The 26447-nt window shown below is 39.7% G+C and overlaps 1 protein-coding gene across 2 annotated transcripts in view; it reads left to right on the top strand.

Moving 5' to 3' along the window:
• Positions 1–26447, top strand: part of LOC123976277 (solute carrier family 45 member 4) — a 53872-nt gene that overhangs the window by 13426 nt on the left and 13999 nt on the right. For both annotated transcript variants that reach the window (XM_046058283.1, XM_046058284.1), the window contains one exon: positions 7279–8414. In XM_046058283.1, coding sequence (XP_045914239.1) covers positions 8105–8414 — 310 coding nt within the window. In that variant the 5' untranslated portion in view covers positions 7279–8104. The remainder of the gene's footprint in view (positions 1–7278; positions 8415–26447) is intronic.

Genomic DNA, 26447 nt, shown 5'->3' with positions numbered 1-26447 from the left:
CTGGGGGGGGGGGGGGGGGGGGGGGGGGGGGGGGGGTTGTTATGTGACGAGGTTGACACACAGCCAGTAATGTGGCTCCAGGGCAAAAAAAGGCCAAGGTTGCTCAGCAGCTAGTCAAAACTGAATCCAGCTTCAAACATTCAGACCTGCAGTAGTTAACAGTCTGTGATCATTATTTTGTTAGCAAGCTAGTTGTGAAAAAGAAAAAGATTAACCGTCAGCAGATTACATAAAAATGACACTAAAGTTATGGGACACAAGACATTACACTGACATTATGAACTGTCTCGACATGCACAGATCAGCTGGCAGAGGATTACATTAACAGTGTGTATCTGTTTGTGTGGCCTCCACAAACAGGAGAGTCTGCCATTGCTTACAGACTAATAGGAATGCAGTGCAAACTGTAGGTGCTCTACTCACCTTCAACCTGTCTGGACAGAGGCTTTAGGACAGGACATTTAGAGTAGCTTGCGAAAGTATAATAGTGAGGAAAATTAGCTAACTGGCTGGAGGACCAAAATTGACTGAGGAGTAAATTTTATGATTTTCTCCTCTTAAGCACAGAATGGGTTAGCTTGCTAGTTGTGTTGTGCTAACTGCTGTGGGTGGGAACTGACTGCAGTGTGTATGTGGGCCAGTCCGAGTGCTAACTAGCTAGCCTATCAGCCAGCTGAGCTAAAAATAAACACTAGGATGACTGCAAAGCTAACTGACACAACATACAGCAGAGGTCCTCTCCCCTCCTGGCTAATAACTTTTGCTAATGTTATGCTAACCTGTTAAACCTGTTTAGCACCACAAAAAAAAATATATATATATATGAGAGAGAGAGAGAGAGAGAGAGAGATAATTATTTTAATTTTTTTCAGTTAGCTATTTTTCCTCACTATTATACTTTCTGTAATCTGCTGACGGTGAATCTTTTTCTTTTACACAACTAGCATGCTAACAAAATAATGATCACAGACTGTGTTAACTACTACAGGTCTGAATGTTTGAAGCTGGATTCAGTTCGGTTTTCACTAGCTGCTGAAAGCAACCTTGACCTTTTTTTTTGTAGTCACACCATAAAAGTATATATATATCTGTGATTGTCATACATAGAACAAATCTCCCTTGGTTTGAACATGTGATCTGTGCACTTCTTAGTAGAAGCTATTAACACTAGCCTTGTAGTCACACCATATAAGTAGCCTACAGAGCATTTTGTAAACATGTTAAACCAGATACAAACTGTGTAACTCCTTGTTTTTTGTTAAATAGAAAGCTGATATGAATGTGTTTGTTTCTCCCCCACACGACTGTGTGGAAGTGAATGTGGCTTAATGCTAGCATATTAGTTTTACTAACTTGCCTGCTTGTTTGTTTAATTGGGTGAAGTAACATGAAAAAGGGTCTACACAATGTAGCTCCCTTAAGTACAATTTATTGGCACATGCAACAGTGACCTTTCGTGGTACCGCTGTTCTTCGGACGCTCTTCTGAAGTCTTAATAAGCAAACACCTGCCCACACACGGACAAGCGTGAAACTGTGAACCACATCCTTTTACCAGCTAACAAAGGTTTCTCTGTGATGCATCAAAACATTTGACTCGAGCCAATTTTCATGTAAACATCCCTGACACATATATTTTGTGAATATTTTATTCAATATTTTTCTCCCATACAGTAACATGTTTAATACTATATATCTATATCAATCCTCTTTACTTTCATTTCTTTACTTACTTTACTTTCATTCACTGTCGGCCCCTCTTTGTTTCCTTTTCTCACACACAGATACACACAAACATCTACAACCCCATCAGTATGTGAACTTGATCCTGAGGTCTGCAGCCTTGTAATTTATATCCAGTTCTATATGGGTCAGTGCTTGGTTGTGTGTTCACATAGCTCGCTGGTGTATGACACCAAAACTCATGCCCAGATATGAGCTGATTGAATTGTGATGGGGTTTTAGAAGTCAGACGACAGGTCTACACAGACGAACACTAAAAGATTTACAAAGATTGATATACACAGCTAGGGCTGCACCAAGATTATTGTTTGCCTTTAACATGTCAGAAAATATAAAACAGTGCCCATCAAGTTTTCCAGAGCCCATTTAAACCAGCAGTCTAAACCCAAAGATATTAATTGATATTGATATTAAAGGGGCTATATGTAAGTTTTTTTTAAGCGTCAAAATTCGAAAATCGTTCTCAATTTCTCAAAGTTTTTATGCTCTCTTAAGGTGTTTTGTCTTTTCGATAGTCACTGCACTAGATGGAAACATCTCTGCAAAAACGTTCTGATGTAGCGAACATTTGCCTCACATGTCTGATCAGTTGTTCCACTGTTGGTGTTTGCAACCTCTACTTCTTGTTTATTACAGCAATGCGTAATGTGAACTTCTGACGTAACTATGATTTGCATAGCCTGGTTTATTTGCTCCAAACCAGTTGATGGAAACGTGCCTAATTTGCAATTTCATATTTGCGACATTTCAAATGTTCACTTAAAATCTGTTTGACAACTAGATGAAAACATGTCAGTGGTTGTTTCGAAGGACAAGAATGAATTGTCAAGCTCTACTGTGGTTAAGGTCAAACAAATATCTGTGATATTGTTAAAGGAAACTAATGTTAACTGTTGGTAGACAACGAGATGCAAACACCTGTGACTGGTGTCAACCCCCACCTTTACCCCTGGGGTTTATGTTGAACCCTTGAACTTTGATTGACAGATATGTCAGGCAGTTGGCTTCAACCCTTGTAGGGTTGACCAACCTCAGTTCCACCCCATTGCCCAAAAAAGTATTTCTTGGCTTTAGATAACTAACAAGATGGCAGCAAGCAGAAAACACAGACTCCAGTAGCTATATTTGTGTTTTTTGTGACACAAGAGTACAGAGAACATGCAAAGCTTTTTACAGTTCAAGTTGCTGCTCAGTGTGTCCCAGACAAGCTCAGGCTTGCCACAGACATGAAACTGTAAACTGTTCACTTTACCTGCTAAGAGAAACAGAGAGAGGGCTAAAGAAGAAGAAGCAGGGAAATGGAGAGGGTGGATGAAGTGAGAAAGACTGAGCTTGCCCTGATGCACAGGTAATCTGGTCTGTGGCGCAAGAATAAACACTGACTAAAATAGACCTGGCGTTACGTGTGTTTAGTGTGTGAGAGAGAGACCCAGGAAGGGACAGACATTTAATTTGTCCCTGACCTTGGACTTAACAGGCATCTCCTTTCCCTCCCTCCTGCTTGTTTTGCTCTTGTCATCTGTCTGTCTTTCTTTTATTCTCTCTGTCCAAAAAAAGCTAATTCTTTTGGCAAATATTTAACTTTGACTGTTTTCCAGTTAAGGCCTTATCTTAGCCTACCTTCCCCCATTTTGTCTTTCTTTCTCCTTCCTTTGCTTCTCCCTTGACTTAAACTTGATCTTCTCCATTTCTGCTCTCCCCTCACTCACTCCCTCTCCGCTCTCACGTGAGACTGTATGTTGTTTATGTTGCCTCCGAGAAAAGCTGAGGTGAAATCATAGACTGTATAAAATAAGAGGATGTAGTCACCGTGACGTCACCAATTGGTTTCTGGACTGCTGTTGCCATCTTGGTTTTTTGGAACTGGATCTTATGCCTGGCCTAGGGGAAACCTGAGCATGACCATATTTGGATGAGAGGGTGGAGCTTGGTTAGTAAGGTGCATCTGTAATTCACGTAACTGTGATATTAATTGGGATGCTAATTTTTAGCTTAAAGCAAAATGTACTTACCGTAAAAATTAGCAGCCGACTCTCGTCTTTCAGAGTATTACCAAATGCTGTCTTATGATATTTTTAGCAAACAAAATGTTAAAGATTTTTTCTTTCAGGAACTGAAAACTCATTGTAAGACAATCACAGACAGCATAAAAAAACAAGTTAACAGTTAGTTAAATGTACTTGTCAATGTGGTAGTGACTTGTCAGTCACAAGGTAACCATGCCCTGAAGCATACCCTGCTTTATCGTCTGTTTTCCTCTAAATTGGACCATAATCTGATTAAATTAACATCATGTTTTATTGAAGAAGACTTGAAACTAGCAATTGAGACCATAAACACATTAGGAAAGTGTTTACTGATGTCATAAATCAAGTGGACATTAGGCTTAATTATGAAGGTTTAAGGAACTTCTGCATTGGATTCTAGAGGTTGCTGCTTGGGTGAAATTCAAGATAAGCTTAGCTCATATTATGGACACACAGAAACAATAGGACAACTGAGTGGTGCTACATGTGGACTGACCTATAATCAGATATTTCACTTCTTAGTGTGCTGTCTGTGTGTTTTGAAGGACTGAGAGATGCATGGATGGATAGCAGTACATTCACTTGTTATTTTAATCTTGTTTGTGTCAAACAACTGTGGTTACATATTCTAAGGGTCCACACATTGCGTGACAGTACTCTAATTGATGGGTTGCTCTTTCGAAACAGCCAAGATGAATGAATTGCTCCTAATGTTTACAAAAAGTATTCAAATGCATTCAGCTCCTGTTTCATCTCTGTTGGCGCCCCTGCTACTGCTGTTCACCATTTTTTCGGCTTATTGAGTCATCTGGCTCATTACTGTATGCCTAGCAGGTGCCCGTTCTTCAGTCGCTTAAAGTATTTTTATTTTAACAGAAAGGGGCCACATTCAGAGCACAATATAATTGACTACTGGTACTGATAATGCTTTTTGTTGTGTCGTGAAATATGTCAAAAGACCACACTAACTTTTCTATGTATTTTAGCCCATTGACTCCCATACCATCAGTTGGAAGTTTAAAAATCAAGTTGCAGAGATGTGAAACTGATGTGAGATCACAGAGAACATTTACTCCAGTTTTTTATCCATATTATAAAATCTGTCACAGTTGTTATTGTGTGGTATTGCTGCTTTTATTTTCCCCATAAATTGATAAAATGTCTTAAAATAATATTTAATGGCAGCCCTAATTACTACGCAGAAATAATGCAACCTGTTAAAGGTTAAACATTTCATGTTGTGTGTTCCTTCTGCATGCTGTTTGATAAACATCACATTAATGTGCGTACCATTCAACCAACCAAGACCATAATTTCAGCATCTCCACCCCACTTGGATGTTCCCGTCATTCCCAACTTATCCATAACTTGTTTTCCCATTGCACTTAAATATTTAGAGGCCGATGGTTAACCAGATCTGAACATTTTGATGTTGTATTTGTTGTTGTTGTTGGTATGTTGTGAGACGGCTTGCCAAAGAGACCTGTGCCAGTTTGGGTGTTTCAGCACACTCTCTCCCCCGACAGTGGAAGTTGTGCGTCCTCTAATTTTCACAAAATTTTGACGATAATTAGTAAAGAAGAGGGGCTATTATGTAATTTGCTGCGGTGTGTGAGGTCAGGTTAGGAAGAGGGGTGTGTGTGTGTGTGTGTGTGTGTGTGTGTGTGTGGCTAAAACATTCATGACCCTCTTGAGTGCATCATGAATGTTAATGGGGCCATGCGAGAGCACTGAAAATGGAGAGGAGAGATGATGATAGGAACCAGAGAAAGTAAGAAGATATTCTCAACCTCTCTGCTTGCTTCCATCTGGTCTGTCTGTCTCTTCCCTCTCAACATCTTCCCTTCTCTTACTCTCATTCCTCCCACCTTCCACCTGTTCAAACCCTGCTAGCGTCCGTCCTTCTTTCTTCATCTCCTTCTCTCCTCCCTCCCTCTCTCTCATTTTGTTTTCTTTCTCAATCTCACCATAAGAGGCTTGATGAGGGTCTTAACACTGTTATGATATGTGTGTGTGTGTGTGTGTGTGTGTGTGTCGTTCACGTGGCAAGCATTTGTGTGTGTTGGATGTGTTGGGTGTGACGAAACATCCCGTCTCCATGGGTTATAATCCAGTGGCCCTGCTGCACAAAAAAAAACAGACACTTTGGAATTAAACTCTGTGGGAAATCATATTGAACATCCATGCAGTGTGTTTTTCTCTCTCTCTATGAGGCGTGTTTTTAGCTGGCCTTCACTCCCTGCTCTCCTCTCGTGCTCTGTCCACATATTTCTCATTTCTTCTCACCACACATACAAGCCCTCTGTTTGTAGCGTTGTGTGCTGTCATTCTTCACGTCCTTCCCATCTACTTTGAAAGATTGTCCAATTGTCTGAGAGGATGAATCATGTCCTCAAACCAATTACACTGTTTAAAACTGACTCTTTTCATAGAAAAGATAGAGTATGTTTGTGCTTATGGTTCAAACGCATGTGGGTGTGTTGATCCAGAAGTAATGACCCCATTTTCACAGGCCTTAAATTCAGTTTTTATTGGGACTCTTGCTGTTGAAATTATAAAAGTATTTTATTGTTGTTGACACCACAAACATAATTCAACTCTCTCTAATTGTATTTAAAATGAAGCAAAAGTTAAAAACTCTGCATGGAGACATTTCAGAAGAGGTGAGAAAGAAGTTAGTACTATGTTGTTATATTTTTTTGGTAATTTCTGTGAATGTTCCTTTTCAAACACAAAGGCAAGGGAAAAAAACACCTGTGACGCCAAAACAAGAAAAGCTGTCTACAAATGCAACAAAAATGCTGCTAGGGCTGTTTACCATGGGGATGGGCATGGAAAACTTGTCTTTGTACCTTGTTAGACAGGCGGAGTTTAACAGTCAAGTGATTTGAGAGAAGGCTTAAATGTGTTGGTAACCAAGATGATAATAGATTTTAGATATACAGACATTGAATGCAGAATAGTTTGTGTATCTATGCGCATATTAAACATGCGTATTCAATCACTTAATAGTGTGGACCAAAAACAAAAAGGCTTGGACTGGCAACTATTGCATAGGCAGCACTGATAAAGCAATTAATTTAAAAAAGCACAGCTGGTGTATGATGCACGTCAAAACATAGACACATTGTTTTCTATAGAAGCCCAAATTGTCATTTTTCCAGCATTTACATGTATCAACTCTTTAGAAAAGCAGTGATTTGTTTTTTTTTTTTTTGCCCTCTGGATCATCACATTGTACCTTTACCACTTCTTCTTCTGCCTTGTGTGTTCATGCTGATACCCTGACCTACTGCATGACAGGACAACTACAGAATTGCTTTTTGTTTAAATGCAGCAAAGTGTGAAAGTTAAACTTTAGTTTCTAACTGGTGTTTTTTCTTTTTTTCTCCTTCATACCTTCTCAACCACCTCCACGGTCTTCTCTCCTCCACAACAATGGGGCGCCTACGTTGTGGCTCTGTGCTTCCCCACCTGCCGGTTGTCGTCCTGTTGATGTTTCCCTACAGATTGATCAGCCAATCGATGGGGATTTTCAGAGGAACTCCGCCTGCCTTTGCTGCCTGCCCTCCACCCCCTCCCCCCTCCTTCCTTGCCCCCACGCACTCCATCCAGCCCTCTATATACAAAATGACTCTGGAACTCACCGAATGGTCTTCTATATGGATTTTTACAGCTTGTAATAGACAGTAAGAAAAAGAGGGAGAAACCTCGATGAGAAAAAAGCCATAAACGTACACACACACACACACACACACACACACACACACACACACACACACACACACACACACACACACACACACACACACACACACACACACACACACACACACACACACACACACACACACACAGAAGCAAACTCACTCTTGGAATGTGCCGCACACTCTTCCCGTGAAAATTCAACTGCTTCCGTAATTCTTTGGGATTTTCTACAAGCATCTGGAAAGCTGATTTTATTATTTTCTGGGGGGAAACAAAAGAGGATTAAAATGTGTTGAATTTGAAGCTGTAGTGTTGTTGGAGGAGAACTTATTTTAGATGCGACTTATTTAGAGGACAACTCATTGCATTTTTCTTTTTAGATGCTTCTATGCTACATCTGTTTTTTCATTTACTTCATTAACCAACAAGTTACTACCACAGGTTGCAATTTGTAACTTTGTAAAGATTGTAATTAAATTACTGCTACAAAGTCACTATTCCTTTTAAAGTAACTACAAGTAACTTGATAAGTACGAGTAGTTAGTAAAAGCAGGGAAATATTGTTTTTTCTTTGGTAGGTTGTTCTCAGTGTGTTAGAAGGGGTGCGCTATTTTTCTCACTGCGTGCATGCCCTGCGCCATGCCTCCCCAGAACGCAGAGGCTGACGCTATGCAGGTCGGTTCTGTGGTGGGTGGGGTTAAAGGCAAAAACTCCACGGCATCAGGTTTGGATGAGGAGAAAGGAGGAGCAGGAGGCGAGACGGATGGATCGGGAAACAGAGGAGGAGGAGGTCGAGGAGGGGAGGAGGAGGCGAGCGAGGGATCGATCGAAGGCATCACCTTGAAGAGATGGGTGATGCATGGGGCCGTGATGTTCGGCCGGGAGTTCTGCTACGCCATGGAGACGGCGCTGGTGACGCCTGTACTGCTGCAGATAGGTGAGCAAAGAGGAAACGCACACAGATTCATGGCACATATTCTTTATTTATGTAAAATCACAGGTGCATTACATGAAAACAAAGACATGTAAAGTCATAGTGTGAAACCAACACCTGCAAAGTGGTAAAGGCCAGAAGAATAGATTGTTTGGTCTATAAAATTGTCAGCAGTCAAAACCCCCAAGATATTCAGTTCAACAATAATATTAAATAAAGAATATATTTTTGCTAGGAAAAATAGCTTAAATGATTGACAGAAATAATCAAAATAGTAATCGATTAACTATTCCAGCTCTAGTCAAAACCTCTGCAAACAGGTTGGAACTACTAGCTACAAGTGACCTTGGCAGGAAAGAGCAGGTTAACACATTTCTCCTGCTGCAAATATGAATGGCATAGCAACAACCTTGTTTTGAATCTTTCACAATTACAATATTTCCGTTATTCAAAATGTTTTATAACATTGATCCAGCTGTTGGTTTAGACTTTTTATGTGGAAACACATTAGTCCACATTGTTTTTCATGGCCAGTGGGGCTACAACTAATGATTACTTTCATTATTGAGGAACTATTTAGGTATTTTTGTGTTAATAGTCTGTATAATGTCAAGAAATAGTAAAACATGTCCATCATTGCTTCCTAGAGCTCAAGCTGATATCAAATGTTTTTGTCTGACCTACAGTCTGAAAGCTAATTACTATTATTTAAGAGAAAGAAAAAATTATATTCTATTCTTATTCACGATGTGACCATTGCATCCCTGTTAACAGGAATAAGAAGAAATATTTAGAATACAAAGTGACTGGAAACATAACATAGTTTGTGAGCACGAGCAGGGATTCTTGTTATTTGTCCTGCTGTTCTGGCATTTAAGAAGACACCTTGGCAGCTACATGTATCCCACCTTCTGTTCACCTTGTTCAGATGGACTTCCACTGGATCTGCCAGAAGATTAGCTAGCTTGCACTCTAAATCACAGAACATGCATGCACGCACGCACACACACACAGACACAGGCAGTGAGTGTAATGAGTGTAATTTGCACCCAGCGTTGTCTTAGACAGCCTTTACGAACTTGCCAAGTCCACTTTCATATACTGGAGCCCATAGAGGAGATGGAGAGGGTGTGAAGAGGGAAAAGGAGGAGAGGAGGGAGGGAAGAAGTGGAACAACATCAGAGTGAGAAAGGGAGGGAGAGTGAGATAAAAGGCTGAATCAGCCGTGACCTTGTTTATAATTCAAAGTCACTTCCCATGCCCCCCCCCCCCCTCTCTCTCTTGCTTCCTTTTCTGTCCAAAGCTCTCCTTCCCCCCTCAGTGGGGTAGTGTGATCTCCTAGCTTACATAACCACGTCATGAGTGGCAGGTCGCTCTGTCGCCACCGTGATTCCTGAGCCGCTACAGGGAACCAGGTTTTGAAACACTCTCTTCCAATTTTCTGTTGTTTCCAAAGGCCGCTACCGAAGTTAAAAATATTTCAGCTTTATGAAGCTCTAAACCGCTTGTCTAATATGTACAATGGTGGGATTCGTAAAATCTATCTGTACCTAACTCTATGTTAGGCTTGTCTCCTGTGGTAGAATCTGACTAGGGTGGGTTGCTGCATGTTTTTTGTTCTATTTTTAGCCCTGATTTAGCTGCCCTAACCTATTTTTTTTAGATCAGGATGTGTCTGAGGCCCTCTTAGTAGATTTTGGACCCACTGGGAGGTACAACTGCTACAGATTAGTCCACTGAAGTAAATAAAACTAAAGCAGACAGAGCAGTGACTTTGGTGTCTAGCTGTGATTCATCACTGATATGGAGAGTTAATCCAGCCATGTCGGTCTTTTCATGTCAGGCAAATTGACTGTTGTTCAATCTGACCTTTTACGCTGATCATAGGTGGAGAGGATTGCCTTCCATCCAAATAAACAGAGAGTAGATTGTGCTCAGTGGAGCACACACCTCCACAAACACAATTAAGCTGTCAAGACACACCAATGCAACATGTTTGAATTGCATACCAATGTGTTGACTGTGACCACCACGTGACTGTGCCAATTGTAGCCATTGTTGAGCACGAATATCACAGTGCTAGCAGGTCAATCCCCACATTTGTTACGGGAAGAGACCACAACAAAGGTAGTAATAATTAATTTTAACACCACAATATTGACATATCATATGTCATATGGACACCAGGCAATGTTTTCATTCAAATTAACTATCTCTTCTTATAGTCTTTTTGGTCCTGACCAACTCCCAAGATAAATATATTTTTATATATTAGAAGTTAAATTCTCCCCTGTGTTCACCAGCTAGTTGTCTGTCTGCCGTGTGGTGCTGAGGTAGGTAGTGTACAGTCGATTTATCAGAGCGTTTTTGCTATAACCAGCTGCGGCTGGAAATAAGGTTGATGAGCAAACCAAAACCGTTAAATTGCAGGCTGTAAAACAAAAATAGAGTCGTAGAGCTGAGGGGAACTGCAGTTGGGTGATAATTCTTTGTGGGTTCATCACTACGAGCAACTCAGCTGTTTGATCCTTTGTTAATATGAAAATATTCATTAGAGCAGGTTTATGGCATTCTTAAGGTCTGTTCCCTGTGGCATTTTGGAAATATTTTACTTCTTGTCCTGATTAACTTTCTTTTGAATGACTTTACGCCACTTCCAGTTCTTGTAATACATTCACGATCAGCTCACTGGGTTGGATTTTATCACGGGAATCCATTTAGAAGTTATATGCCCTCAAATGTGAAGCCACTGCATTTCCACCAAACTCACCTCTTTAGCCTCGGTTGGTTTTGTGCAGATTCATTTATGTTTTTAGCTTGCTAACAGATAAACAAACAGGCATAGTGTGATGAAAACAAACCCCCCTCCAACTCTTTGGGCAGTGGTCCAATTTTTGGGATAACAAATATCGACCCCCCTTCCATGCAGTTAATGCTCCATGCACGCTGGAGACTGACTGTAGCTGCTGGAATTAGCTGGTAAGCTGGCTGGCTGGCTCGCCCTGACTGAAGCTATTGTGTGTGTGTGTGTGTGTGTGTGTGTAACCCCCACAACACTGGGGTCAGAGAAAGTGTGTGTGTGTGTGTGTGTGTGTGTGTGTGTGTGTGTGCGCAGCAGAGTGTTTGGTCAAAGAGCCCATATTTACACAACCCAGAGAAAGACTCAAGAAACTTCTACCTTACAAGGTCTTGTGTGGAGAGCATGCAGAGTGCTCTTTTTCTGTTCTGTTTCTGGGCTCCTGGCAGCACTCACTCATACTAGGACACAGGCGTTTTCCCCAAAGATAGAGATGTACGTAAAGACCAGTCACATCACCCTTTTCCAACTGTGTTCCGCCCACTTCAAGAAAGTGAGACAGACACGAAGAGAACAAAAAGAAATACAGAAAGCTGTCATAACTAAAACGGATGTAACTTTGGCAGAAAATTTGGTTCTGTGTATGTAGGAACCAGTCACTCATAATAACAACTTGATTGAGAAAATATGTTTTTAAGGGCCTTAAAGGTCTGTTCCCAGTTTAAGCTGCCACACAGGCACCTCAGGGGCATTTTTACTAAAGATTTTACTTGTGCCGTGGCTTTGATCTCTTCTGCCTCTCCTCCAGATATATTTTACTACTTGCCTTTTTGTCCTGACTAATGGCATCATCTAATGAATTCTGAGAGTGAGAGAGAGAGAGTCAGGGAGGGAGGACGAAAATGGAGAGATTCTTTGAAAAGGGGACAGGAGTGGAACAAGGAGGAGGTGGTTCAGAGCGAAGTGTATTACACAACAAGCTTTCTCAGAACTGAGCTCAAAGTGACACGGAGGAAGCTGTTAAAGCATCATGACACTCAATGAAGACAAATCAAGTGGCGAAAAAAACTTGATTTAACCTTAAGTTAACCGCAAGAACAGTGGGATTATTTAGAAAAAAGGTTACAGGACATTCACTAGTCTCAGACTAAAGCCTGGTAAACGAGTCAAATACCTGCAGACACCAGGAAGTACTTATAAATAAATAAAATATAAAATGAATTGACATAGGTAACTTTGATTTTTACAATAGCAGAAATTAGGGTTAGGTGATAAAGGATGATGTGAAGGCTTACAAACACAGAACCGGTATTCTAGAGAGTAAAATAGAAGCATTTTTTGAATTTAATGTTGAAACTCAAGTCAACTATTACTACTACTATGTTTTCTATTGTTTAATATTACTAGATGCAAATATACTTGTTTCAATACCTTGTTTGATCAAATTTTCATTTTTTAATTCTAGTGCAGCAATATGTTTTTCTACCAGGATATTGACACTCATTTTACAAAATCCTTATAATAAGTTGATCTCTACGGGCAATTTCTTTCAGTAGTTATAAGTTAATAATTACTTGATAAGGTGGACATTTGTTTTCAGTGCAGTTCATGACAAAATAATTTAATGAGACGTGGGTGATATGTTTGGCAAAATCTTGCTGTATTTGTTTACCCCCTGCTAGAGAGTGCAGATCTCTAAGATGTCACAGAGTTGCTTGTTCACCTCTAACCACATACAGTAAGTCTGTTTGAGTATCAGGACAGTCTGAAAGCTAAGGGGAGTTTTTCACCATTAATCTTGTTTATTCTTAATCTGTTTATTTGCTGGTTTGACTAACTAGCTGTGCACGTAGCAGTAGCTATGCCACCAATGCAGTGTCCACAACGGTCCAGCACTGGCAGCTCTGCAACATTGTTATGCTTCTTTGGAGGCCTTCTTGGCTTTACTTAAGGAGATTAATACAATCCAACAGGAAATGTCCTTCTATTCATTGAGTTTATGTGGCTGAAATCAGCTGAAACACTCAGCTTACTGTATTATTGTCTTGACCGTGATTCAATTTTGGCACACCACACAGCACTAATATTTGCATGCCAGGACTGAATGATCACCCAGATCCTGGACCAAGGCAAGGTGGCCCAATTCCACTATTAAACACTGCACAAAATCCTGAAGTTAACAAAAGTGTGTTTGATCCACCAGAAACACAACGGGAGCTTTTTGAGATCCTTGTCTACCGCACATTTTCCCCATGTATCGTGGTCACAAGATGATGCGTGGTGGCATTCTGCTGGCAGCACCTGGCTTTCAAAATACAAGCCCTGTTGACTTCATTCAGTATAAATGCCTGACTTTGTTATTCGCATAATGCTATAATACTTTTAGATGCTAACTTATCATTGTAATCTATCATCAATGTTGATTTTCTCACTGTATAGTTTTTAGCTACATGCTAATATATGCTGCATGTTGCATGCTATTGATTGTACTGCAAATCAGCTTGATCTTGCATTGTTTATGCCAGCATGCCAGGTAAGATAATCCTCGGAGCGATCCTGTCATGTTAGCTGGCCTAATCTAGCAGATGACCTTGTAGGGTTATGTAAAAGACTGGCTTGATGTCACACGGTGACTAATCACCATAATCTGACCTAGTCATTTGTAGATAGAGGACAGAGTAGATGGATGTATGGATTAAATGTTAGATTTCGGAGATGGCTACGAGACGCAAGTATTTATTAAGGGGCAGCATGTGGGAAAGAGAAAACCATCTATAGAGATAAGAGAGAAAAAGTGAGAAGGTGCAACTGGCTGTGAACTTTGAATTGTATTATTGCCAGCCTGCAAAGAATTTTAACAACTTCAGTCCTCTGTTATCTTTTTACACTTGTGCCTGTGTTTCTGCAGAGAAAGAGAGAGTGAGAAACAAACACACCAGTCTAGTCAGTTATTTAAAGCCTCCTATTCATAGCTCTTTATATAAGCGCTGCAGTAACTTTGATCATTTATTAATGTTATCACACTGTACACACACAAAAAGGGGGTTTTGAGAGGCTTATTTGCCAACATCATCAGCGTTGCAGGGCAGGGTTATTGGTGTCAAAGACAAGACAAACAGCAACACTAGCAGTGGTTCCCAAACTGTGGTCCGTGGACGATGAAGGGGTCGTTTAGAGGGTTCAGTCATAATCAGAACTGTGGTACAGGTTACATTCATGTATTCATTCATGTGTTAGTGATGTTAAGTAAATGCAGAGTCAGCAAAACAACAAATGTGCGTTCATGTGTTTTTCCGTGCAAGAGGCAATAAGGTATGTGTGTGCTATTAGTGTTGGATATGTGAGGAATGCAGAACTGAATGTGTGTATTTGTTTGTCAGCACATTGCTCTCACCCCTCCCCCTCCAGGGAGTTGAAGTCATCAAAAACAAACCACCACGAGCTCTCAGGTGATGACGAGGGACAAAGAAACATCAGGGAAAGCAAATTCTTTAAATGGGGGGCTGCAACTAACAATTACTGTCATTTATAATGTGATCTTCTTTTGATAAATCAATAGTATAATTAATAGCTTGCTCTATTTGTCTCAAAAGGGCAGTTGTTTGTTCAGCAATGACACAGAAACACAGGATACAATACTAAGCACATAAACTGTATAAATTTGTAAAATGAAGTACACAAGTACCTCTTCTTACACAGGTAAAGTTTAATTCATTAGTTATAAAAAAACATGTCCTTACCCAACTTAGTACACTTGTGTTTTGTTGCCATAAAATTTTTTGGTCTGGTATGACCAGTAGCTGATGGTGGCTAACGTTTCTAATCTTTAGATTGACCGGTATATTATATATCCTTCAAATGACATTACCCTATGACTTTGCTATACATGTTCTACATCACATTTTAGCCACAGTGGGCGCTGTTCAGCAAAAGAAACATACATTCGCTGAATATTTTATGTCAGTATGTACCATATTCAAATAAACATGAGATATTACTAATTTTAGCAATCATGAAGCCAGAACTTGTTAAATGATTACAATGTTTAATAATCAAAATTGCTGTCAAACTATAGCAATGCCCGTTCACAGAGGGCGATGTGATGCCTCAGTGGGCCAAATGAAATAAATAAATAAATACTTTGATAGCGTCTGGTTCTGAAATAGATTTCAGTTATGACAGCAACAGTTACTTCCTCTTAAGTGATTGTGCCTACAAAATGAGGGACCGAACACACAACCCTCCCCCTGGTCACTACTGACTGAGCTAACCAGACACTCAGACTTATTTGCCAACCCCTGACCTACAGCATTAATAAGACTGAAATAACACGACAGTGGCGGAGATGCTGCTAGATATTCAGTGCTTCCTTAGAACTTCATTAAACTCTTAGAACTCCGTTTCAACACATTGGTTTCTAATATATATCAAACCTGCGTGATGTCGATAACTCTATTTCAACCATTCACTACCACATCAGTGCCTATAAGCCCCGTCCCGTTGCAGAGCTGATGCCATGGATATTTTTACCACCAAGCTAGTACATTTTGCCAGTTTTCTGTTATGAGTTGAATATCGTTAATTCTAACCTCGAAACGAACATTCTGGATTGACACCTGAATGCACCATTTTAATGACAATTTTTGGTCTATTAGTAGTTACATCACATTACTGACTGATTGATTGGTTTTATGGATCACTTCTTTGGTAGCGAAAGGACAGTCAGTGATGCAGGGTGGATCTTCCTGTGTGTGATAGGTCAGTCACAGTCAGAGGCCCGCCTCCCTCCTGTCAGTCACATATGGTCATATGTTAATGTCAATGGCAGATGGTAGAGGCACTGAAATAGAACTGAAAAAGTACATTTGGATATTTGTAAATTGACATTCATCGGATTTCACACTTTTAAATTTCTGTCTCTCCTTCTGTCTGCGTATTTCTTAGTAGGAGGTAGCCAGTTTACTGCAGTGGTGTTACATAACTGCTGACTGGAAGCAGCTGTGTGTGTGTGTGTGGGGTGTGTGTGTGTGTGTGCATGTGCATGTGTGCATACATGCAGGCTTCATGCAATTTTAATTCCACCTTTTACACAGAGGGGACGGTTGGTGGGTTTTCTTTTACCTCTATATAAACACGCACGCACACATACACACATTTAGTGGATAACAAAATCTAAATGGATTACACTAAAACCAGTTTCCTCTCAATCTAAAGCAGGTTTGTGTGTGTGTGTGTGTGTGTGTGCGGAAAGTGATGCCCATCCCATGCGTCTTCTAAATAATGACATTGGCAGTCTTTGAGTACACACGTACACACACACACACACACACACCCAAAACATAAAATATAAGACAAGATAAAACAGTCATTCTCTTACCATATTTCCGGTTTAATTTTCTTTGATTTGATGAGTTAGTCATCAGCTGAGCCGCACACACATCCATATATCACTCAATATTTCACTCTACTCAGCACTTTGTTAATGATGACCTAGCCTGTGCAGCTTCTATACCTTGTGTGTGTGCGTGTGTGCGTGTGTGCCCGTTCTGTGAGTGATGTTCTCACCATCTCTTGCTGCTGGGAAGTACAATGACTCACTCCTTTCTCATCCTACTGTCTCTCTCTTTCTTCCTCTGCCCCTTCCTTCTTCCTCTCTGCGCTCCTTTTTTAGAGCATAAATGTTGGCTGAAGTTAAAGCTAGCAAGTAGCACAAGCATAGTGGATTAATGAAGCTTTTTTTTCTCACACATATTATCAGAAATAAATATATATATTGATTAATCATTTGATCTATAAGATGTCGGAAAATGGGGACATCTTCAAATGACTTGTTTTGTCTGACCAACTGCCATTCTGGACATAGATTTAAGTATTGTCTCAAATATGAACAAGATATTGATTGTTGATGGGCTAACAGCTACATTTTTGCATATTTATAATGAATTATACCTTTTTCTTTTTTTTAAGTAGAGGAAGATACAAAAAGCAATCTAGTTAGCTGCAGAGACAGAAATAGTCCCACAGCCTTCAGCTAGTGTTGGCGTAAAACCTACATCCAGATGCTTATCAATAATAAAATATTGATGTTAATATTTAAAATCCGCTCCCCACGTCCATCTGTTGCATTTCTTTTCCTCTACGAATGCTACACCTGACTCAGTTCACATGTTTTGTTTATTCAAAAACACCTGCTTCCTCCTTTCCTTTCCTTGCGCTCTCCGTCTCTCATTCTCTCGCTCTCACACCTCCTTCCTTCCTGCCCACTTTCTCCGTTCACGACCCCTGCCCTACTCTCACTTTCACACCATTTCTCTGGTCCTTTTCGGGGACGCTTGTCATTTTTCTTGTGGTTTTCTCACGCCAGTACAGGATATGAAAGGATTGTTTTGTGTTTATGGGCGAAGGGGAGGGATGGGAACAGAGAGAAGGAGAAAGAGAGGAGAGGTGAAGGGAAAGAAGGAAGGCGAGGAGGAGGTTGGATGTTTGTTGGTTCTTTAAGAAAAAGTCAGATTGTTTTATTTCAGTTTGGAGTTTATGGGAGCTGGAAGGAGATCTTGGACCTTTTTGTTTGGTCACTTTCAGGTCATGGTGCGTGAGAAAGGAGGAGTGACAGGAGAAGGGGAGGTTGGAGAGAAGGATGGAGAGGTGTAGACTTGAGGATAGAGCGTTGGAGGGTTTTGTTTACTCGATAGAAGCACAACATTGTTATGACTGTTAGAGGTGTAGTAGAAAACTCACATAGAAGTGGGTTAGAGAAAAGATAAGTACCTCATGACAGTTAAAACAGTTGGCACTTGAGTTTAGCAAACGTTACTCAAACAGGACAAAACAGCATTTGTAAGGAACTATTTTCAGTGGTGGTTTATTACACATTCAGTGCAGAGTATTAATGGCAGCGGGACGGTGGGGGCTTGATTGAAAATAAAGTGCTCATTTTCAAGGTAATAAATGAATATGTCACCTAGTGCAACGGTGTGACTCATAGATGCACTGCAATATTTTTAGGACAACAATGGAGCTCTATGGCACAGAGGAACAAGCTATATAAGGCTTTGGACACACAGGCAGTACTTGTTAGTAGATCAATTCGTTGTTGGTTTTGTTCTTTTCATGGGATTTGTTAACAGTAAGAAAAATGTGGAACATTGCCAGCCTTAGTCTTGAAAGCCTAGAGTAGTCTTTGATAAGAAATATTGATTTTTAAAGTATTGTTTTTGCGTCATGATTGTTTAAGTAGTCCAACATTGAGTGCACTGTATATTTTTCACTAATCATAGTCTCATTCACGTTTGATGAATGAATTTAAGAGCACTTCTCACCAGCTAAACTTGACCATGAAGTATTTTCCTGTCAAGTTAGCTGACTGCTCATGGTGCTCAATATTTAGCTTAGATTGTTTTGGATGTTTAGATATATATTTTTGTTTTTATGTGCTTATAAGTTGCTAAATGATTAAAAAAAACAAACAGAACAGCAGACTACAGAGAGCACATTCTACAACTTTTTTGCCCAGCTTCATGTAGCTTCGGGGAACAATTTCAAAACAAATCGCACAAGTGAGAGACATACACACAGTAATGCTTGTTCAGGACTTCCTGAAAACAAGGAGAGGACTGTTGCAGCTTTGTTAGGAGGAATCATAGTATTCATATCAACTGATCTCAAACAGTGGGCATCATTTGTTCAAAATAGTTTTAAAAAATTCAAGTCTGCTGGCCAAAAAGTTCAATTAAGATTGTTAAGGGATGCATCGTTTTCCCTGCTGATGTGTTTCAGAAACACAATATCGGAGTGATTTTTCACATTGTCACACAGTGAGATTTTATTAAGTTCTACTGTCGGTGTATTACTGAGTGCAGACGTGGAGAAACACACAGAAAGAGTACACAGAAGTGGTGATGAATGGGCAGTCTGTACTCCCAACAGTCACACACTGAGCTCCATATTTAGTAAGTGTGTGAGGAGGAAATGTGCATAGTAAAATGAGTGCTTTAATGATAGATGGAGCAGATTGTGCATTTTTTTTCTTTCCCACGATCAATCAACAACACTTAATAGCTTGAATATGAACTTTTTCTGTCTATCTCTCCATCCTCCTCCCGTCTCTCACCTTATCCTCTCTCTTGCCGTCCTCCCTTTTGAGAGTTCCTTTGATCTTAATTCATTCTCACACTCCTTCTCTCTGTGTTTCCTCCTTTTCCTTTCTTACTGAACTCGTTTCTTTTTCTCTCTTTCTGAAATACATCCGCCGTTTCTGTTCTCTCAGTATTGTTCCCGGTGTATGTGTGTGTTTGTACCTACAGTACTAAGAGTTTTATGGGAACTCATCTGTGTGTGTGTGTGTGTGTGTGTGTGTGTGTGTGTTATGTGTGTGTGTGTGTGTGTGTGTGTTATTTTGGTAGGTGAGTCTGAATGTCTGTGTATGTGTGGGAACAGAGACATGTCTTTATTTACTAGGTGATGACTGTGTTTTTCTGTATTGTGTGTGTGTGTGTGTGTGTGGAAGGGAACTGTTTACTAGAAACTGTTTTCCTGTTTTGATGTTGACAAACCTCAAACCTACAGACAGACAGATTCCTATCTGCTGCATTGTCTCCTGTTTTAAGGTTGTGTGTATGTGTATTTGCAGTTTGTATGTATATAAATGTGTGTGTGTGTGTGTGTCTGTAGGCTGTATGTGTGCATACCAGTGTCTTATTTTTCTGGGTGTATTTATGTGTAGGGGTGTGTGTGTGTGTGTGTGTGTGAGAGAGAGAGAGAGAGAGAGAGAGGCACAAATGGGGAGAAAAAATAAATGTGAGAAAAAGCTTTCCTTAGTTTGAACAAACCCCACAACAGGAAGCCCTGTGTGAATGACACGGCCATATTAGGAGCCAGGAGGTGAAGGTGATGGAGTCTCTGTGGTGGCAGAGTTCCCAAGACCTGGTCACCACACCGACACGGGTCAAGCCCTGTTTATGGCTGGCTCATGAGAAACACAAGAGGTCAACAGGACGATGGACTGTGAAGTTTGATGTGAGGGCAAAGCACAAGTGTGACGCTCTGGTGTGATTCTGTCGTTTAAAAGGGACTGCCATTCAAAAGCCTGAATATAGTTCAAAGTCATTGTGATGGTATTTGGGATCTCCTAATAAAATATCACTGGTAGTGGAGTGTAATCACTGTGGTGTATCAGAAGACTCTTCAAAGTTACTTGAAGGCCGTACGGGGTGGGGGGGTGTATGTGTGTGTAATAGCACAATAACAAACTACAATATAACACAGTGTACAATTAAAAGTACCAACAATTTGCTGATTCAAGCTTCTCAAATGTGTGGATTTGCTACTTTTGTAATCTGAAACCTGAATGTCCTAGGGTTTTGGACAAAACAAGGAATTTGAAAACATGAAAACACCTTGGCCTCTTGAAAATTGTGGTTGGCTTTCTTTTTTCATTACTCATTTCTCATATTTTATAGATGACAATTATTCTATGAATTAAAACTAGCTTGCCACTGCCTGCAGATATAGTACATCACAATGAAAGGCATCGCGTGCATTCACAAACAGACTAACAGGCCAAAAACACAACTCTGTTTCATACTGCAGCAGACCATGCATGTCAGGGCCGACAAAGGCAACACAATACTGTACCATGTATTCGCAATATCCCTGCTTCAATTCCTGCTCATGAGGGTCACTGCTCTCTCCCCGTGTTTATCTTTTCTCTACTGCCAGCTAAAGAATAAAGGCAAAAATGTGGGAAAATTATCTTTAAAACATTCCTGCAAGAGCAAGTTTTCCAGTATTTGATTGTGTCACAGGCACTCTTCTTGTGCAATGTATAATACACTTAATATATAAATAAAATATTATTATTATTATTATTATTACATATTCCTGGCAGACTTTTATCCAGACATTTAAGTTAAAAGTACAGTGCTGCTTCTTGTCTGTGTAACAATCGCCCCAGGCACACCAAATGCAGGGAGGTTTTTCACATGACGGTAGCATTTTGCAAACAAACCGCTGCTTACCAAACCTTCCAGAAAAGCTCAGACGCAGACAACAGCATCATCAACGCAAGGACACTGACTGTTGAGTCATGCAAAATTTTCCTGAATTTACAAACCAAATGAGCTTCATGTCTGCTGTGCTGCTGGCCAATAACCAGTCAGTTCTTATATTGCTTCAGTCAGCAGGTAAACTATCCAGACTGGCTGAGTCACCCTCCAACTTTATTCAGAAACTTAAAGGTCTGTTAGTGGATCTGGGCAGGAGGTTGGGACATTTTACACGAGCTCTTGATAATAAGATACCATTGCATTGACATTTGTCTCATTAAAGAGGTCTATCTGAGAAATATGAAAGTGCTTTCTAAATTTTTAAGATCCTAATGTCCTCTCAATCAAATTAACTGCCTCTCCATCTTTCTTCCATCTTTCCGTCTCTGTTGTTCTCTGAGGAATGAAATATCAGTGGTATCTTCCTCACATTGTTCTGCCGCGCTTCCTCACCTCCACTGTCTCTCTTCCTTTGAGATTAATGTGGATTTAATAAAAGTAAGAGGGGATTATGGCTTTAACTTGAAGTTATTTAAAGGGATACTTTCTGGAAGTTGCGCTACTCAAATACCTTTTTGTATGTGTCTGTGTGCAGTTTCGGATCAAAGAGAGAAAGAAATACAACTTCGCCAGTGCTTAAGGTTTAATAAAACCAATGTTTTTAAATATAAAATGCATATAAATACCCTTGCAGCTACTATGGTTTGGATGTAAAGTTTGTTCTGCCAGGAAGTGTATTGAATGGTTAATTGATCTTTATTGTCTCCACCTCGGGGCCACTTCCCCCCTTATCTATCCCTGTTAAAACGTTTTGTTTTAAATGGAAAGTTATTATCTGATCCCCTACATTCTGACTTTGTGTGTTTCCTCAGATGCTGTTCAACAAGCTGATAAGCTAACCTCCTTTAAGTTCAGTGGTGTATTTCTAAAACTTTTAGCAGAGCTATCAATCGTTATTTGAGCGAAGTCATGCTGGCGTACCTTAAAACTGCGGCCAGAGACATTATCAAGAGTGGGACAGACTCCCTCCGTAGGGAAGGATTGTGTGGCGGCCAAATGGCACTTAATGTATTTGTCTTCTTAGTGGCCGCATTAAGATACAGTTTGACAGTGAGACGATGATTACATTCTGATTGAATTATTTGCGATTCAGCTGACTTCACTTAGCTAAAAGGCTGTCTGCCCCTCCTCCTTCTCCTCTTCAACTTCCTCTTCTTCCTCTGACTGAGGAGCTCATTGAAATCATGGCTCTGCGTCCAAGTGCATACTCTGATGTTACTTTGGCACTGATAACCCACAGGCATGTGATGACGCCGGAATAACTCATAATATTTCATTATGTGATGATTGATTTTATTTTCGTGTAAACTTAATATGTAAACCATAATAATAATAATAATAATAATAATAATGTTTACACATTAAGTTTAAACAATCACGCCTGGATTACTGCAACAGCCTTTTCACTTGTTTAACCCAAAAATCTATTGATTGACTCCAGACGGTCCAGAACTCAGCTGCCAGACTTTTAACCAGAACTAAGAAATATGACCACATTACTCCTATCTTAGCTTCATTACAATGGATCCCAGTAGAATTGACTTTAAAATTTTATTGATCACTTTTAAAGCTCTTCATGGCCTCTCACCTTGTTATATTTCTGAACTTTTAGTCCCATACACACCAGCACGTACCTTGAGATCCTCGGGCAGAGATCTGTTGTCTGTTCCAGAGTCTCGACTGAAAACTAAAGGGGACAGAGCGTTTGCTGTCAGGGCCCCGAGGCTCTGGAACAGCCTGCCCGAGGTAATCAGGTCGGCTGAGTCAGTGAACTCTTTTAAGTCCCTTCTTAAAACATACTTTTATAGGAGAGCCTTTCCTGATTTTATTTGATTCTATTTTTTTTTATATATATTTTACATTTATTTTAAACGTGTATTCTTTGTGTTTTGTTGTTTTTAGCATGTAATTGTTTTTATGTGTTTTATTGTTTTTACACTTGTGAAAGCACATTGTAACTGGTTTTTGAAAAGTACTCTATAAATAAAGATTATTAATGTGAGATTAGGCTCTCGTGAGTAGTAAACAATAGAAATGTCAAGCACATTATTTTTCATGTGAGGAATATTTAAATAAAGTGGTTACAAGAACAGACTAGAAAATATCTTTGGGAAATTACCTCGGGCCGCAAGTGATGGATTTGACAATGTGTATTATTAAAATAATCTTTGACTGGTGTTTCACATATTAAAGTTAAGTTAAAAGCTTAATGAGCTGTGTGAATTAAAAAAGTCCTGAATTATAGCCATACACGATTCATCTTGTCCTGTGTGACAAATTGGAGGAAATCATGGAAGTTAGTTTACTGATATTGTCTAGTTAGGAAAGTAAGTAAAACTGAGATCCTCCAACGTTCAGCAGTTGCTACCAATATAGTACTTTCCCTCCACATGATGTGATTTTAGAATCAATTATGTTTAGGTGCGAGTCTCCCAGGTTTTTGCTATCAGCAACATGCAGGCAAGGTTTTCCAGCTGTCATAAATGAAAAAAGTGCTGAGTTAGCACACAGAGTACGTCAGATTTCAGTTGGTGAAAACAGTTGGGAGGTAAAGCAAACACACAGTTTGCACAAGCAAAGATAAGACGAACAATTTGTTTTAAAAGTGACATGTTGTGTGCTGAAGATTTGACTCAGCTTTGATAAAGACAAGCATGATGCTGCGTTTGCTTACCCACTTGCTTGAATTACTTCTGTGTAAAGAACAGGTGGTGTCCGTACAGTTACGACCACAATACTGGACCCTGATTGGCAGACAACACTTGACTTTGTCATTCAAATTAGGTGAACTTGCTGATGTTGGGGCATTCTGTCAGTAAATGTTTAAAATGTCCTGATTCAAAAGCTTTTTAGGGAACAAATCTGTGTTGAACTGGGAATTAAAAGTTGAAATTAAAAGTTGATTTCTGAATTTTATCAAATATTATAAATAGAGGATTTAAATTACATTAATATAAGATTATTTAATGGTAAATGGTGTCAGAAGTGTGTCCTATTTTGTTGTTTATTCTCACTTTCACTTCTCATTTCTAATAATCTCATCTAGTGTATAGTCATGCTTTTCAATCCGAGTCTTTCTCATCAGACTTTATTCTGAATTTACTGCAAAACTATGGTCTTCTTCTAAACAGATGCATAATGGGCCTTCATATACTACTTATGAACCTCATAATGTCTGGGTTTGTACAGTATTCACATATCATAAGATGATTAATAGGATAAAACAAAACAAAATTCTTTAACATATTTAACAAATATATCAATTTCAGATGTTTATCATCATCACGTACATTATAAGATGTGAACTAACATCAAATGTAAATGTGTGTGTGTGTGTGTGTGTGTGTGTGTGTTTAAATGGTGTTTCCTGCACTAACAGACACTTTTATCAGGTTTTATGGGGAGTTAATTAAGGTCTGTTTAAGTTGGTGATAGGTTTGTGTGATCAGTTGGCGAGGTTTTGTCTGATATTATTCAAAGCTATTGAAAGCATGTGTACTGAACCGTGTACCGTATGTGTTTCCACTATGCTGCTGCATCCTGTGTGTCTGTTTAGATAAAGGTGCAAAGTTATTTCCACAGACCCATCCTAATTTGAGACCCTCTCATGCAACGCGTATGTCTGTAATTCCCACTTGGTTTCCATCAGTGGAGAAAGTTAACGCACAAAATAATAAAGTGTATCACTTAAACAGGTCCAAGTTAAGTTCAGGGATAAGTCCAATCCATTAAATAAAGGAAATGGATGTTCTTTCATGAGTTTAATGAGTCTATTTAAATACCAGTAGTCAGAAATTACAGGAAAATGACAACAAGGCTTTAAAGCTTTTGTACTTGTAAAAACAAGCAGCGCAAACATATTTGTATAATTCCTTAATGAGCATATTATGACAAAATATGTTGGTGATGTTTCTGTTGTCTGTTACTCACAAAAGAACAAGAAACTTGATCACAGAGTCTCCACACTCTGCATTCACCATGTTGCAGTCCTTTGTGTGATAATCAGGGGTGAATGTTCACACAGAGATAAATCCTCCTGTCGTGTACGGTTGCCGTGGCTTTCTCCCAGTTACCCTTTGTGTGGGTTTTAACAGGTGGTGTTGAGAAAGTCAGCCTCCAGTCAACTCTTGGGTAACTAAGGCCAGTGTTGTGCAATTTCACACAAGATCTAGCTCAAGGTTCAGTTCACGCAGATTAAAATGAACAAGTTGACATTCATAGTTCACAATGCTAAACTCCCCAAAAAGGTAATCGTTCACGGCCATTTCTTCCATTTTTTTTATTTACAAAATGCTGTGAGTTGGACTGTGGAGGAGAAACTTTGGCTGTTGGCTTGTGGTCTTACCCATTTATTAATCATTTCTTGGGATCATCATTCACTCGCAAGATTAGACAGATGCTTCAACTTGATGTGTCGCTTCAAATTTGTTGCCAATGTGGCTGATATTTCATACTTTTCGGACCAATTTGCATGAAAATGTGATATTTTTTTTTATGTTGGAGTCTGTACTGATTTGTTAATAAAACAACCTAAAATAATTACATGAACTGGCTTTTGCAGCAACGGCAGAAGCTTTTGAATTGCCGCTTGGTGCCGTGCCAGCATTCCGGGTGCTGTAACAACGCTCACATTCATTAGTTGTAAACAAAAGCATTCAGTTCACCAAAAACACTGACAACACAAACACAACACAAGCAATTTATGTTGCTGTTCACCTGTGACTGCAACTGCATTGTTAACACACATTCACCTAAAGGATTATTAGGAACACCTGTTCAATTTCTCATTAATGCAATTATCTAATCAACCAATCACATGGCAGTTGCTTCAGTGCATTTAGGGGTGTGGTCCTGGTCAAGACAATCTCCTGAACTCCAAACTGAATGTCAGAATGGGAAAGAAAGGTGATTTAAGCAATTTTGAGCGTGGCATGGTTGTTGGTGCCAGACGGGCCGGTCTGAGTATTTCACAATCTGCTCAGTTACTGGGATTTTCACGCACAACCATTTCTAGGGTTTATAAAGAATGGTGTGAAAAGGGAAAAACATCCAGTATGTGGCAGTCCTGTGGGCGAAAATGCCTTGTTGATGCTAGAGGTCAGAGGAGAATGGGCCGACTGATTCAAGCTGATAGAA

Source organism: Micropterus dolomieu, linkage group LG09, assembly GCF_021292245.1.
Source record: "Micropterus dolomieu isolate WLL.071019.BEF.003 ecotype Adirondacks linkage group LG09, ASM2129224v1, whole genome shotgun sequence".
Taxonomy (NCBI): Eukaryota; Metazoa; Chordata; class Actinopteri; order Centrarchiformes; family Centrarchidae; genus Micropterus; species Micropterus dolomieu.
Note: the sequence above shows the minus strand (reverse complement) of the source record. Positions and strands in the feature narration are given on the sequence as shown.